General features: G+C 44.4%; 4 protein-coding genes across 4 annotated transcripts; 3 read left to right on the top strand and 1 right to left on the bottom strand.

Moving 5' to 3' along the window:
- The first annotated feature begins 2774 nt into the window (after positions 1–2774).
- On the top strand, positions 2775–9531 carry pippin (solute carrier family member pippin). The gene is made up of 5 exons (XM_017075089.4): positions 2775–3069; positions 5713–5872; positions 6655–6793; positions 6860–7068; positions 8217–9531. Exons 1-5 carry the CDS (start codon positions 3056–3058, stop codon positions 9294–9296), a joined length of 1602 nt encoding a protein of 533 aa, XP_016930578.2. The 5' UTR covers positions 2775–3055; the 3' UTR covers positions 9297–9531.
- Positions 9532–9869: 338 nt separating this feature from the next.
- On the top strand, positions 9870–10566 carry Nxt1 (NTF2-related export protein 1). The gene is made up of 3 exons (XM_017072131.4): positions 9870–9914; positions 9971–10057; positions 10136–10566. Exons 1-3 carry the CDS (start codon positions 9906–9908, stop codon positions 10445–10447), a joined length of 408 nt encoding a protein of 135 aa, XP_016927620.1. The 5' UTR covers positions 9870–9905; the 3' UTR covers positions 10448–10566.
- Positions 10503–12603, bottom strand: LOC108008312 (gastrulation defective protein 1 homolog). Its single transcript, XM_017072130.4, has one exon. The coding sequence runs from the start codon at positions 12519–12521 to the stop codon at positions 10557–10559; it is 1965 nt and encodes a 654-aa protein (XP_016927619.3). The 5' UTR covers positions 12522–12603; the 3' UTR covers positions 10503–10556.
- Positions 12604–12854: 251 nt separating this feature from the next.
- Ssrp (structure specific recognition protein) lies at positions 12855–15525 on the top strand. Its single transcript, XM_017074878.4, has 3 exons — positions 12855–13062; positions 13135–14718; positions 14778–15525. The coding sequence occupies exons 1-3, from the start codon at positions 13009–13011 to the stop codon at positions 15339–15341; spliced, it is 2202 nt and encodes a 733-aa protein (XP_016930367.2). The 5' UTR covers positions 12855–13008; the 3' UTR covers positions 15342–15525.
- The last annotated feature ends 61 nt before the right edge of the window (positions 15526–15586 follow it).

Here is a 15586-nt window from a genome sequence, read left to right as displayed (position 1 = left end):
TAACTTTTTATAGTTCTATGGAAATAACTCTTATACGGATTACTTTAATTATTTTTTTTTTGAAAGTCATAGAATCATTATATTATTTAAGTCAGGGAAATTACAGAACATTCAATGGTTTAAAAATCTATAAGGTCCTTAAATGGCTGCAATTTTCGTATGCTAAGGCATATGCTTTTTTAGTAATTTCGACAGCAATCGTTAAAAAATAGTTGTACAAATTGCATACATTTTATTAATTCTTTGATACTTAATAAATAAATTTAAAGTCTACCAGAGGTGCCATATTAATCTATACATGTTTTACCCCAAATCAGCGCGAAGTCTTTTCTGTGGCACCCCTTATATTGCATAATATTCCTTGCAGTGTCCCTAAAATTTTTTCCAGTGATTGGCTTTCAGTGCATCGGTGAGCTTTCCATTCTTTTTACGGATGGTTCGGGGCAGTTAGTGAGCATTCACTATGTCCTTGAACAATAACTCACTTAATTATCCATTTGCATGTGACTGCATGTGGGTGTTGTGTCCAGTTGTAAGAGTGGGTGCCCGATGAACAATGTGCAGACGGCCAATTTAAATGCGAATTATAATGCAATTAAATGGTTGATCAAATTTTAATTCGATTGGAAAAATGTGGAAATTCGACAATGTTAATTGGGAGGTAGAAAGGCTTTAAACAATACAGTAAAGTTGGTTGTCATCTGCCGACTGTTTACCTTGTGAATATCCCCCCAATCGGTCGATAGTTTTCATTCGGCTTTCCTTCGCCCCCCAACCCCCCCCAAAAAAAAGGGGGATAAATCCAATACAGACACATCGAACAGTTAGCCAGGCGACCTTCAGGAAAAAAAGCTGCCTCGACCTAGACACTGAAACACTGGAGCATTAAAATGTGAGAAAAATCAGCGAGCGAGAGAGCAAGAGAGAGCGATTTTCCGACGCTCCGGGTGATACATTTATTTACGCAAGTGTTCGAGCTTAGCGAAAGGAAACGGAAATGGGAGTGGAAGTGGAAGTGGGCGGGGATAGCGCTTCAGCGGCCAACGGGGCGTATGAATGTCGAGCAAACGTAAGCCGCTTACGAAAGCTTTCGCCAAAAAGGGAATAACTAAGTTTTAAACAGTTTTCATTCTGGATAGTTGCCATACAATTTTCGCACTGTCTCCATGTCCCTAAGGCTGATCCCTTCCCTCCATTGTTTATATATACTTTTTTCTCATTTCCCTGCTGCGCTTATCTTTTCCGCAAATTCACAATTCGCTGCATTTCCACAAGCTGCTAGGACAATTTCTTACATAGCGGTTCATGCTATCCCCACCATCGTTGTTATTGTGCAAGGTTATGAATGAAAAGCTTTTTCAATTCAAGTCGGACCCTCGGGTCATTTTCCCGATTGCTTTCAATGCTCGGGCTCTTAATGCTCTTTTCACTGGAAATTTTCTGTTCAGGAAGGTGGGGATCCGAAGAGAGCGGTAGAGGCTTACCTTTTTAATACAACTATGCGTTTAAAATGCATTATTATAATTTATTTACTGGGAACCCGAGAAAGAAATATTTTGTTGCTAAATGTTTGTCTTATTTTATTTATTTGACATTAGAAATTCGTTTTTTATGTAAGTAAATTATCTTCTTCAGTGGGAGTCAGTAAATTAATCTTCTAAGTTGGCAGTACCAGATTGGACATTCAGGCAGTCCCATATCTAGTTAACATAATCTACCCGAATGCTGTGAAATCAGCGATGACCCGATTCTGACAAAATACCGAAAAATTCCACATTTCATCCTCTTTTCTGAAAGCTTTCCCGTGTACCGTAAGGCTGCTCCGTAATCTTAAAACCGATTGCATCCATATTACCGCGTGTGAATTTTTGGAACTTTCTAGATTGTTTCTATCCATTATCATTTCCTATTCATGTGGTAACATTATTGTTGCAAGTCATGAGCAGTTTTCCCCAAGGAAAACTATTCGGAACTAACTAAGTAAGGGATCATTGAGATTCCCTCTCTCTGCGTACAGCTAGGTGAGGGTGCCGTGTGCAGCGGCTACTTTCGCCTTTCTACGGTCGGAACGTTATACCGGACCTTCGCCAAGTATTCGATGGAGTTTATGATGAATTAAGTTGAGGGCCATCATTTGAGGGCACCTTCGAGATTGATGAGACTTAACAGTAAAGTGGGCACAGAAGGAATCCATTATCATCTGGGCCTCCAAGCCGTTGGGTTAAAATTCGTATCGCTATTGTCTCTCTGTCTACTACTATTAGTTCTATAAATCTTTTGATCCCTCTTAACACTAACCCACCCATCTCCCTGAGCAGGCCGGTCAAAACGTAGACAGGTGTTAGGAAGAACATCGCTCTACGAATAAGTTCCTTACACCACCTTATATTCTTCATTCCAGATTCCATAAATCTACTCTACAGATCTACATTCTGGTTTTTGTCTTGGCTAGGGTTAAAAAAGCTCTCTAAGATTGTATCATCGCTCAGAAGAGAGAAAGCGAAAGTTATGGAGAGAGCAGAAATAACTGTTATAGTGCCTTTTAGCTCGATCAGCTGTGATCTTGGTCAAGCATAGCAAGATCCTTTTTTGCAAGCTTGCTTGGGAAGCAGAAGCATGCGCGTGCGAGGGAGACGGCAAGAGCGGGCGGTTTCAAGCGGCATGCAAAAAACAAAGAGAGAGCGCGAAATAATTGCTATAAGTGTGTGCGTGTTGCGATCGCAGCGTCGATCGCTGCTCATAAATAAAAAGCCGCATCGGAACCACTTTGCCAGCCAGTGTGCGTTTTGGCATGAAATGTAATTGTCGCTGTTCCGTAGTCGCTCGCTTTTCTTCCAGTGTTTCCTAGTGTATCCCAGAGATCCGATCCGATCTGATCCGATCCGACATATATATCTCAACCACGCGATCGAGTGCCCTGTTTAACAAATGCATCTGAAGTGGTCGCATTAAGTCGCGACTAGTTATATAAAGGGCAAAACTGAAAAAAAGGCGGAGGGTTTCCATAAATTAATTACGAAGCTACTTGAACTAATTTGCCTACATTAAAGCCAAAATGAGTGTCGAAAGGTAATACAAACATCAAATCAAAACAAAAACCGACAACCGTGTATTTGTGTTAAACATTGTGTCCACTCATCAGCAGTTTTTGCGAATTTACTGTCTGGCCATCTAAAAATACCCCCTTCGACTTTAACCCACAGCAACCAAAAACAAGTTTTCGGTTTTTCTCAGGCAGTTTTGTGCATTTATGTTGCTAGGGTCCAGGCACAGGGTTCTTAAGTACTCCCGAAGCAAGATTAGGGCAGTTTTCGGACCCCCTTTGATAAGACGCGTTTCAGTGCCAGCTAATTGTCGATTTCCCCGAAAAATACAAGTCTTATCTATACTCTACCAACCGCTAGTCAGATCTGTTTATAAGTCTTGTGCCCAAAGTGTTCAATGATCAAACCAAGTGTTCCCGAGGGAAAGATTTCCGTTACCTCACAAATGATATAAATAATAATTGTCACTCTATATTAGTTTGAAAGGAAGATTAGATACGAGGGTATTTACCAGACAAAACACGTTTTGATTGAAAACAAAAGTACATTTGTTCGCGTTTCGACAAATTTATTGCAATAGAATATGCATTGTTTTGAAATGAGTAGGGGAATAATTTTTACCTTATCAAATATCACGATGATTTGAAATATTTCTAGGCTGATTACCACATCAATCAACGTACATTTTGCATGCCCTAATTGAATGAAAATTGAATTGCCTTCTTTGGCATTTAAAGTCCTCCATCTTGCTCGCATTGAATAGAAGTATTGATTGATTTGAAGTTACTCATCAGGAGGGGCTGGTGAAATTCAGCTCACTTCTTCCCACTGCTTGGAATTCCCCTAATTGGATTGGTTAACCTCAACATTAATTGGTGATAAGCCTAGTGCTTTCGTTTTAAATTACCCTCAACCAGTTACCGAGATTCAATGGTTTTCGGGCATTTTTCGTGCTCCTATCTTATCTCGATTTTTTGGCATCTGGCGTGGCAATTAATTTCTGTTTAACCATTACGTATACGCCGGGTAGGCCGGAACTACCATGCCAACCAGTGATGAAATGAATCCCTGATTGAGTGCTGAACATGGATGATGGCGCCATCAGCTGACTGAGTTTACCCTCTTTGCCACACCGATTGCCTCAATTAAGTGAAATCATTTGTTGACTGGCCATTCGATTGGTCGCCACATGCTCCCAGATGATTGTTTTATTCGAGTGTGCCGATATGTGCCATAAATTATCTAATTTGTGGTGTCAACAGTGGGTGAGCATTTCAGTTTATAGAATCCATACAGTCGTGCAGGCGACTTTTTCAATTCACACATCAGCATATTGATGTGTAAATAGACTAGACTTTTACTTCAGACACGCCGATTGAATGTGATTGGAAAGTTTACTCTATGAGTTTATGGATCAAAAGGAGCCTATTAATCTAAATTAGCTAAAGATTTCGTAGTATTAGGGTGCATTTCATTGTTTGGGTAACTCTAAACCCGTTTGTTTTGGTACATTGAACCATTGACTTTATCTTTTGCACTTCCTCAATCAGTCGCAGACGATTTTTACCGGCGATACCGCCATAATATTTATACTGCTCATGTCTAACAATGAGAAATGCTTTGTTTTTGAAAGTTTTGCCAAAATCTGCTTGCTTTGCTTAATATTTTGTCATGCGTATCACGATTAGGCGTCATATGGTGCTATCAATGCTATGGGTAAATTTTATATGTCCAAGGCCTCCAAATTGTAGATCAATGACAATGCAAAGGGGAAGTTAAAAATATTTTAGGCCTATAAATACCACTTTATTTCATTGTTTTGCAAAACCAATTTGGCAAACTGTGCCAAATATTATATTGTTGTCTATATCTTTTTAATAAAAGAAGAAAGTTGTATTCGGTTCATTAAACGTGACTCCAAATTGACCTTGGCGAGCGATAAAAAATACATTAACATTTTTTAAGCAGTTTTTATACAAGCAAATCAAAAGCTTTATACCAAAAGAGAGATAGAGAGAGCAAAGCACTGTCAAAATACACAAAAAAAGGCAACGTTTTTGTTATTTCTTATGTTTTTCTTATCGTAGCGCCAAAACAAACTCAGCTGGTTTCTGAAAATGACGTATTTTTCGCTCTCTGGCGGTTTCTTATCACTCTACCGACCATTAAAGGTTTTTTTTACAGTGAGTCAACCGTAAATTGCCCGGATTAAAGTGCAACAAAACACGGAAAAAGTAACAATGGGAATGCAGCTCGATTGATTTGAGTGGCGTGTGAAAGGGTTGCCCTGTATTAGAGATCCGAAACTGTTCCCAAGTGGCCATGAAATTGCCAATAATTGCGGATCGTTAAGCCCATTAAGCTGCAAAAGTGTTGGAGCACCTTGACAATAAATTTACCTAACAGTGGAAGCTTTTATATTTCCCAATATTGGTAGATCACAACTTTTAGGGGCACTAAGATTGGTTGGGCAATCTTCTCTGGGTGTTAAAAGTGGTTCATTATTATTTTATTACAACTCATCAGCAAAGATAACTATAATTATTTAGCACGTTTTCCCCTGTCATTTGGTAGATGATATTATTGGGTATATAAATCTGTTTTTATTTGGTATAAGTGGTTTTAAAATTCATTCTAAGTTCGTATTTTATTTTCTTTCAAAATATAGAGATGACGAATACCTAAAATTTGTACCCCACTCAAAGTCGTATCATGTGGTCCCAGGAGCGGAGTTTCAATGCAAACTGGGCAACCACAATTCCAGAAAACTTTCTACCATCGATGAGCAGGATGACGATGTGGCCAATCGGAGGGGTATATTCCACCAGGTTAGTTTACGATGGTTATTTAAAATAATATATTTATATGTAGGATAGATCTAGCCTTTTCTTTTGATATCTAAATGATTTCAATACCCTAGTCAGATTAAAATGTCCTTCAAAAGTACATGAGTTATAAACACGTTGCCAGCTATTCCTATTTAATACCTTTTTTAATATAGATCAAACATAGGCTTACAATCTTGTCAGCCCCTTGTCGAACATCGGACATCTCTTAGTTTTCGCTTGTACATGCGTGACAGATACTAAATATTCCGTGAAGGACAAAATGATAAGATACGCAATTGAACTTTCTTCGCGGAATGATTAGAAAACGCTTCTGTTGGGGGCTACATGTGGCGGCCATGTGACGGCACCCCTGGAATTGAGTCGAATGGCACGAAATGTCATTCAATTTCAGGGTTTCTATGTCCAGTTTGCTGGCGTCACAAATTGAACTGGGCACACATGCTCTATACACTATATAGTAATCAATAGGCAGCGGTCACAGATCGTTTATCACTATCAGGGCAAATCAAACTAAAGTTGTCCGTGATGCAATTGCAACTTCAATTGATGGCAATTGCTTGGAGGGCGCCGAACCATTGATGATATGATCGGGAGATTCGATTTACACATACACAAACTGAAGTAAAGATTTTTATGGGCAGAAAATATAATTCTTATAAATAGATTTTATCACAAGGTTATTAAATATAAGGTCAGATGATAAGCTGATAAGGTCATACATTTGGATATCAATATATTAATCAACATCCCTTTTTATTCAGATTATTGCCACTTGTGCAGTGCTTTTACTTTCTGCTGGCTGTGGCATGCCCATTGGATATTCGGCCATTTTGCTGCCCCAACTTACGGATACCAATACCACTGAGATCCCTATAGATGTCGAAACAGGCTCTTGGATAGGTAAGTTTATCAACGTAACCCATTTAAAGTTGGAAATCCTATTAACTCTTTTGAACATTCTTGCAGCCAGTGTCCATAGTTTGGCCACCCCCTTTGGTTCCCTGCTCTCGGGACCTTTGGCGGATTATTTGGGTCGCCGCAGGACCCTAATTATTTCCGTAATACCCCTCCTATTTGGCTGGAGCACACTGGCGATTGCCAGGAGCGTTAAGGTTGTGATCTTTGCCAGATTCCTGTGCGGTTTTGCTACCGGAATTTTGGGTGGACCCGGACAGGTGAGTGACTGGCATACCAGAGCCCAATGCCACTGGCCAGGGGTTCGTTCACACGGAACACACGAAATACCCGGAACAAGCGGAACCGTACGTGATTGTCCGAGTGACCCATTAACCGTAATCGGCAGAGCCTTGAACTCCCACAAATGGGACTCCCGTAGGGAACGCAAAAAGAGCAGTCGTGACAGGTGGACAGGTCGTCAATTGGCCACTTGACGCTATATATTCTATTGTCCCGGCTTCTCCGGTCGGTTCCATTGTGTCTACAGCCGGCGCTGTTTATTTACGAGTATCTTATGGATATGTCCGTGACTTATCTTGCGGCCAAAGTGATAACGATATAGTCGTCGGCGTCATCGCTCCCGGACTTTAAATGGCCAGCGCATCATTTGCATTAGCAAAAGCAAAAGCTTTCCGCACACACGAGCCCACGCTCCGCATTATACATTATACGCGTAGTAGTTCCGGATTCTTGACCTTAGTCTATAATAACGTGGATGCAGCTTATGGGTGCTTTTCGGGGTGGGCCGTGGGTATACGGGTGGATGAATGGGTGGCTCACTGGTGGGCGTCGACTTGTTGCGCGTGTTCCCCCGCCAGTTTCGTTTTCATTAATGGTTTTCGCTGACTGACGTGATTTACGATTTTATGATTACCATCCAAGAGTTCCCAGAGATTAAGATGTTGATTCTTTTGTGACCCTCAAATAAATCTATTTGTTTTCCTAGCGAAAGTTCTAGCTGGCGCCCGCTGAGTATATGTCAGAAAATAGTTTTGTTTGCTATTATTTGCTGTAAGTGAGGCTTTATAAATGTATTGAATATATGGATTACAATTATAAGGGTTATATTATTCTGAGATTTTGACTTTATAACTAAATATCGAAGTTGTATCGAAAATTCTATAACTTGGCGTAAGGCAAAGATCAGAAAGGTAATGATAAAAGTATTTTTGTTTAGATTGTGACCCTGCATTTTATGAAATTGTTTGTTTGCATAGATTAGTCTTAAGTAAGTTTTGTAGAAGGGTGATGCCCTTTATGATGGTCGAGTTTTAAGGTTAAAAAAAACTCAGAGTTCGGGAATGCTCTGGAATCTGTTCCTTTTGGTTAATGAAGGTTAAATAATCTCTTCTTAAATTTTTCCTAGGTCTACATTGCGGAAACGGCGGAGCCAAATTTGAGAAGTGTTCTGATCGGAGCTCCCTATGTGGCCTACTCCTCCGGAATCCTGCTGGTCTACTACCTCGGCTCCATCATGTACTGGCGGAGTGTGGCCTGGTGCGCCAACGTCCTGCCCATGCTGGCCATGGTGTCCATTTCCTGCATCCCAGAGACTCCTGCATGGCTCCTTCGCAATGGGCATGAAAAGCGTGCCTTGCAGGCGTTGACCTTCCTTCGGGGCAGCGAAATCAATGCCCAAAAGGAGATGAACGATATGAAGCAGAGATTGGCCAAGGAGCGGGTCACCACCAGGACCAATGAGAATATCTTCCAGCTGTGCTGCCAAAGGGTGGCCAAGAAACCGCTGTTCATCGTGATCGTTTTCTCCCTGCTGCAGATGTTCTCCGGCACCTTCATCGTGATCTTCTATGCCGTCGATATGATTTCGGAGTTCGGAGCTGAGTTCGATTCCAAACAGGCGGCGATTGGAACGGCAGCTGTCCGTTTTGTCTGCTGCATGGTCTTCTGTGTGATCCTGATCTTTGTTCGCCGCCGCAGGATCATGATCGTGTCGGGAATGGGTTCCGGTATATTCTGCATTGTGTTGAGTGCCTATCAGTATGCTAGACATGATCAGCCCAAAATGCCCTACGACGTTCTGGTAGGAGCAATATGTCTCTTGGGTTATATTATCTTCAATACAGCATTGATGGTTATGCCTGGCATCATGATCGGGGAGCTTTTTCCGGCCAGGATCCGAGGAAGGACAGCGGGTGGAGTCTTTGCCTCAATGAACGTGGCTCTATTTATCTTCGCTAAGAAGTTCCCCGCCCTGCAGGCAATGCTCAAAATGCGCGGAGTGTTCCTGGTCTTCGGAGTATCCAGTTTCCTACTCACCGCCTTCATGTGCATGTTCCAACCGGAGACGAAGGGTCGTAGTTTGGATCACATCGAGGACTACTTCAATGGCAATAACTGGCTTTGGTTCCGGCGGGATCGTGGCTATAAGACGGTCAACTTGCAGCCCCTGCAACCGCTCAAGAACGATCGGGGGACGGACGCATAAACCGGGGGTATTGCCTTTAAATCAGGTCCTAGATTAGATAGTGTTAGCCATACTCGGAGCCCTAGCCCCAGTGCCTCATTAGACTCGCTCGATATTCCAGTGTCCCCCAGTTTGGCCACTCCGACAGGGAATCTTCAAATGTTAAGTTTATTAATTCCAATTGTGATCGCTATGCTTTAAATTGTGTTTATTTGTTAGCTATAATTATAATTAGAAATACAGATATTAAACAAAATGTGGCCCGTTTTTTATTTATGGTGGGTTTTAGAGAGTTTCTTGATGCTAAAGGTTTTTAAAAGGTGTAAAATCTCTAAAGTTTTAAAATTGTTTAAAAGATAATCTATCCATTTTCTTAACAAATAAAAACAAATTTTTTGTGTTCTAATCTTCAAATCAATCTCTTTCAGTTTTAATCCTTAAAAGATTTAAAAACACTACATTACAACATAAATTAAGTTTTTTTTAATGTTAAGGGTATTCACAGTTACAAAATGTAACGGTCATATTTTTTGCGCTCAAAGAAATATTGTAAGTTTTGGTATGGGAACCATGAAAGGGATTTATGGAAACTTTATGACACGGTCACACTAATATCGCGGAGACAACAAAATGAATAGCGTGAGTTGGAAATATTTAATTTTTAAGCAATTTAAAATAATAATAATGTATTAAAGGAACTCAAAGCCAAGATTGAGAGCTGCGCCCGCACGGCGGATACTTTCACGCGTCTTTACTACGCCTCTGTGGACAACCGGCGCCATGTAAGTTAATATCTCTCCTGAAACTGGAAACCGGCATTTTCGTGGAAAAATGAAATAATGGAATGTATCATTTTACAGCAAATTGGTCGCCTTTATCTGGACAACGCCACCCTCAGCTGGAATGGAAACGGGGCCACCGGTCGCGAGATGATCGAACGCTACTTCCTGGAGCTGCCCACGTCCAGCCACCAGATGAACACCCTGGATGCCCAGCCCATCATCGATCCGGCTGTGGCCAACCAGCTGACATACCTAATCCTGGCCAGCGGCACCGTCAAGTTCGCCCATCAGTCGATCCGCAACTTCCAGCAGACCTTCATCGTGACCGCCGATAACGACAAGTGGAAGATTGCCTCCGATTGCTACCGCCTGCAGGAGGTGATGGTCTGACCTTAAGCGGCCAAGGATTACTTATTTGTTATAATTGAAACTAGGCTACAGCTCATTAACCGTAACGAGTTTATTTACATTTCTAAGCGCTTATAAATAGACAGACTTCCTATTTGTCAGCCTCTGTTTTGGGCTTCTTGGTGGCAGGCTCATCGCCGGGCAGTTTCTCGGAGAAGATGGCCTTCGGCTGGGTCTGCTTGTAGGCCGGGGCTATCCAGTAGGGATTCTCGGCAGCGTCCTTTGCGTACTTCAAAATGGCCTCCCTAGGATCCTGGTCATCGTCCACCCGCTTGCTCAGGCCAAGATTGCGGATGACATAGGAAGAGAGAGTGCCTCCGGAGCTGGCCACTCGGCCGCCCTGACCACTGGTGATGGGCAAGTCAGGCCGCTTGGACTTGACCGGATCCAAACGAGCTTTCTCCATCCTCTTGCGCGAGGTGCGTGACTTCTCCTGCCTGAACAAGGGAAGCGCATGCGGAGTAATGATCTGGGAGACTCCCACCATTTCCATTGGCTGCCTCTTGCGATGCGTCTTTACCACGCACAACTTGGCGCCCCGGATGCTGCGCTGTTCGTCATAATAGCATTTGATGGTGCCATTACCGCAACTCACGAACAGTTGGTTGAGTTTTGGGTGCCACAGGGTCTTCACAATGTGTGAGTTGGACACCGGAATTCGCTGTACTTCCTCGTAGCTCTTGGTGCTGTAGAAATACAGGTTGGCTTCGGTCTGACCCTTGGGCAGCGATTCCCCGGTGACCAGGATGCGATCGTCCGGACTGAAACAGCAGTCTGTGGTGTCGTATCGGGAGAATAGGTTGGTCCAAGTGTGGAGCGGTTGCTTAAACTGCCGCAGATCCCACAGCTTCATGGTTTCGTCGTTGCTTCGAGTGGCCAGTTGCTGGCCCATATATGAGAACACAATGGAGGTAATTTCGGAGCCCTTTTGATGCGCATCTCTAACGCAGTGTGTTGTGTTCACATACATTTTGCGGGTATCCCAGGTCTGAATGGAACCATCAACACATCCTGCTGCAATAAGAGTGGCGTCCCTGTTGAAGTTGCACGATGCGGCATTGGTGCGCAGACCTCCTTGTGCCCTCGTTTTGATCACCTGCACCTGCTCCTTGGCCTTTAGTCCCTGCCAGATGCGCAGGGTGCCATCCAGTGCAGCGGTTAGGAACTGCTCCCTGTTAAATGGGTGCCAACAGCCCGAGGTTAACTGCGCTACGTGTCCCTTTGTTCGCGACATGTCCGAGATGTACTGGTCGCCCTTGCAGCACTCAAGCTTCTCGAAGCCGTCGCGGTCCAAGACCTTAGCCTGGGCGTTTCCGGAGATGACTAGGATCATGTCGCCGGTTACTGAGTATTGGAGAGAGCGTATGGGATGATTCTCGCAAGGCTGCAGCTGCCGGAAACTGCGCATTCCGGAGTCCATGCCCGCAAAGTCCCAGAAGCACATGTCGTAGTCTATGGAGCCGGAGACCAAACGGGCACCCGAAGGATCCCCAGCCAGGGCAAGGACAGCTCGGGATCCGTGCTGCATCTGCACTTCGTGGGTGTAGGGTATGCGCTTTACTAGGCTCTGCTCGTCGTCTGAATCCTCATCGGAAGAGTCCTCATCGGAATCTTCGCCCCTGGAAGTTTCCTTTGTGGAATTGTCATTCTCTGCCGCTGCAGCTGGTGGTAAGGGACCTATTACATCTCCTGCCTCCCCAGCTTCCTTGTCTTCCTCCTCCACCTTAGACTCCTCCTTCTTTTTGTCCAATCCCGGACGGGTTATCCTGGCCTTTTCAATCTGCTCGTTGATGTCGAATACTTTGGCTGCCTTGCGTCCGAATCCACTGATGCCCATCACCTCCTTCAGGTGCTGGCTCTCCAGATCCTCCGCGACATCCTCGATCTGGCGAATCATCTGCTGCTTGTCCATTTTCTTAAATCCCCCTCCACTTCCACTAGTTTCTGAAGATTCCTTTCCGTCATCTTCCTTGACGGCTTCATTTGGTTTTGGCTCAGCGGGCGCTTTGCTAACTTTCAGCTGGATTTTCCCAAAGGAGATTTTACCACGTTGCATGGCTTCTTCGTTTAGTTGTTATAAAAAATGTAGTTATTTTCACTTTGCTTTCCCTTATGCGGCTATTTTTTGTAAACAAAACAATTGTATGACCGTTTTCAAATATGAATTTCTATTTAGTATTTTAATGGGACGAAAGTCGTTTTACAGTATATATTTGCTATTTTCAGAGTTTTTTGATTCTAAAAACACATGTTTTTATTTTAATTTTTATAAAAATTCAAAAGAAACACAAACTTTCAAAAACTAGAATAAATTTAAAACAAAATATTTGTTTAGTATTTTTTGGCGAATCAAATATACCGAATATACTGCATGCTACAGCCTCACTATTTTATTGCTAATTCGCAGCGGCGTCTAACCTAAAATTAGGCGCGCAGTGTTGTTTTATTGTCGGCCGGATATTTTTGCAAATTGTAGACAATTTCGCAAGGCGGCGTAATATATTGTTAATCTTTTTTGTTACCTTGAGCAGTAGAACAGCAGGATGACGGACTCGCTGGAGTACAACGACATAAACGCCGAAGTGCGCGGTGTCTTGGTGAGTCGCAAATTTCAACCGGAATCTTGGCACATTTTGTCTGACTGAGATTTCCCTTCCCTTGCTAAACAGTCTTCCGGACGCCTGAAGCTGACCGAACAGAACATCATCTTTAAGAACACAAAGACCGGCAAGGTGGAGCAAATCTCGGCGGAGGACATCGACCTGATCAACTCACAGAAGTTCGTGGGCACCTGGGGACTGAGGGTGTTCACCAAGAGCGGGCTGCTCCATCGCTTCACAGGGTTCCGCGACAGCGAGCACGAGAAGCTGGGCAAGTTCATCAAGGATGCCTACTCGCAGGAGATGGTCGAGAAGGAGATGTGCGTCAAGGGCTGGAACTGGGGCACCGCCCGCTTCATGGGCTCCGTCCTGAGCTTTGACAAGGACTCAAAGACCATCTTTGAGGTTCCCCTGTCGCATGTATCACAGTGCGTCACCGGCAAGAACGAGGTCACCCTGGAGTTCCACCAAAACGACGATGCCCCCGTGGGTCTGCTCGAGATGCGCTTTCACATCCCCGCCGTGGAGTCGGCCGAGGAGGATCCGGTAGACAAGTTCCACCAGAACGTGATGAGCAAGGCCTCCGTAATCTCGGCTTCGGGCGAGTCCATCGCCATATTCAGGGAGATCCAGATCCTCACGCCCCGCGGTCGCTACGACATCAAGATCTTCTCCACCTTCTTCCAGCTTCACGGCAAGACATTCGACTACAAGATTCCTATGGACTCGGTGCTACGGCTCTTCATGCTGCCGCACAAGGACAGTCGGCAAATGTTCTTCGTGCTCTCCTTGGATCCGCCCATTAAACAGGGACAAACGCGCTACCACTACCTGGTCCTGCTGTTCGCTCCTGATGAGGAGACCACCATTGAGCTGCCCTTCTCAGAGGCCGAGTTGCGCGATAAGTACGAGGGGAAACTGGAGAAGGAGATCTCCGGACCGGTCTATGAAGTAATGGGAAAGGTGATGAAGGTGCTGATTGGCCGCAAGATTACCGGACCGGGTAACTTTATCGGCCACTCTGGCACGGCGGCCGTGGGCTGCTCCTTCAAGGCCGCCGCTGGATACCTGTATCCCCTGGAGCGGGGATTCATCTATATCCATAAGCCGCCACTTCATATCCGCTTCGAGGAGATTAGTTCGGTGAACTTTGCCCGCAGCGGCGGCTCCACACGCTCTTTCGACTTTGAAGTGACGCTCAAAAACGGAACCGTTCACATTTTCTCGTCCATTGAGAAGGAGGAGTACGCAAAGCTCTTCGACTTCATCACACAGAAGAAGTTGCATGTAAGCAACATGGGCAAGGACAAGAGCGGCTACAAGGATGTCGACTTTGGCGACTCGGACAACGAGAACGAACCAGACGCGTATCTGGCTCGTCTCAAGGCAGAGGCGCGGGAAAAGGAAGAGGACGATGACGATGGCGACGACTCGGATGAGGAGTCCACAGATGAGGACTTCAAGCCCAACGAAAACGAGTCCGATGTGGCCGAGGAGTATGACAGCAATGTGGAGAGTGATTCGGACGACGACAGTGATGCTAGTGGCGGTGGTGGCGGAGATGGCGACAGCGATGGCGCCAAAAAGAAGAAGGAGAAGAAGGCCGAGAAGAAGGAGAAAAAGGAGAGGAAGCACAAGGAGAAGGAGCGAACAGTAAGAATAAATCATTAGTAATTATAGCCTAGTCTAATATTTTTTTTGTTCTTTTATAGAAAAAAGCCACCAAGAAGAAGGACACTGGCAAACCAAAGCGCGCCACCACGGCTTTCATGCTCTGGTTGAACGACACGCGCGAGAGCATCAAAAAGGATAATCCGGGCATTAAGGTAACCGAGATTGCCAAGAAGGGCGGCGAAATGTGGAAGGAGTTGAAGGACAAGTCCAAGTGGGAGGAGGCGGCGGCCAAGGATAAGCAGCGTTACCACGACGAAATGCGCAACTACAAGCCTGAAGCGGGCGGCGATAGCGACAACGAGAAAGGCGGAAAAACAACGAAGAAACGCAAGACGGAGCCTTCTCCAAGCAAGAAAGCAAATACCTCCGGCAGCGGCTTCAAGAGCAAGGAGTACATATCCGACGACGACTCCACCAGTTCGGACGACGACAAGGATAAGTCCAAGGACAATGAGCCTGCCAAGAAGAAAAGTAAAGCCACATCCGATGGCAATGCCAAAAAGGAAAAGTCCAAGAGCGAAAGTGAACCGGAGGAGAGCGAGGAGGCCAGCAATGCTAGCGATGAAGATGAGGAGGATGAGGAAGATGAGGCCAGTGATTAGGCCCCTAAACACTACACAAACTAATTCCATAAACACTCCTCACACACCCTGCCCCAAATCTAGCTTACAATCGTCTAGTTTAGTTAAGTGCTGCCTGTTGGATACAGACCAATAAGTTTATTTTGTTTAATTAAACAACAAATCGAAGTTCAAGTAATTAAACAGAATTGGTAATTGCCCATAATGATTGATATTTATCGGTTATTTTTTCGGCTGACTTGCTACGGCTATGCCCAAAATGACGG

The sequence above is a fragment of the Drosophila suzukii genome, chromosome 2R (assembly GCF_043229965.1).
Source record: "Drosophila suzukii chromosome 2R, CBGP_Dsuzu_IsoJpt1.0, whole genome shotgun sequence".
NCBI classification, from domain to species: Eukaryota; Metazoa; Arthropoda; class Insecta; order Diptera; family Drosophilidae; genus Drosophila; species Drosophila suzukii.
Note: the sequence above shows the minus strand (reverse complement) of the source record. Positions and strands in the feature narration are given on the sequence as shown.

Bases quoted from the DNA above. Each gene is read 5' to 3' on its own strand.
- Ssrp (XM_017074878.4), top strand. From the start codon at position 13,009: ATGACGGACTCGCTGGAGTACAACGACATAAACGCCGAAGTGCGCGGT. The intron at 13,063-13,134 runs GTGAGTCGCAAA...CTTGCTAAACAG, and splicing joins CCGAAGTGCGCGGTGTCTTG to TCTTCCGGACGCCTGAAGCT. The intron at 14,719-14,777 runs GTAAGAATAAAT...GTTCTTTTATAG, and splicing joins ACAAGGAGAAGGAGCGAACA to AAAAAAGCCACCAAGAAGAA.
- Nxt1 (XM_017072131.4), top strand. The intron at 10,058-10,135 runs GTAAGTTAATAT...ATCATTTTACAG, and splicing joins CTGTGGACAACCGGCGCCAT to CAAATTGGTCGCCTTTATCT.
- LOC108008312 (XM_017072130.4), bottom strand. From the start codon at position 12,521: ATGCAACGTGGTAAAATCTCCTTTGGGAAAATCCAGCTGAAAGTTAGC.
- pippin (XM_017075089.4), top strand. The intron at 5,873-6,654 runs GTTAGTTTACGA...CTTTTTATTCAG, and splicing joins GGAGGGGTATATTCCACCAG to ATTATTGCCACTTGTGCAGT. The intron at 6,794-6,859 runs GTAAGTTTATCA...ACATTCTTGCAG, and splicing joins CGAAACAGGCTCTTGGATAG to CCAGTGTCCATAGTTTGGCC.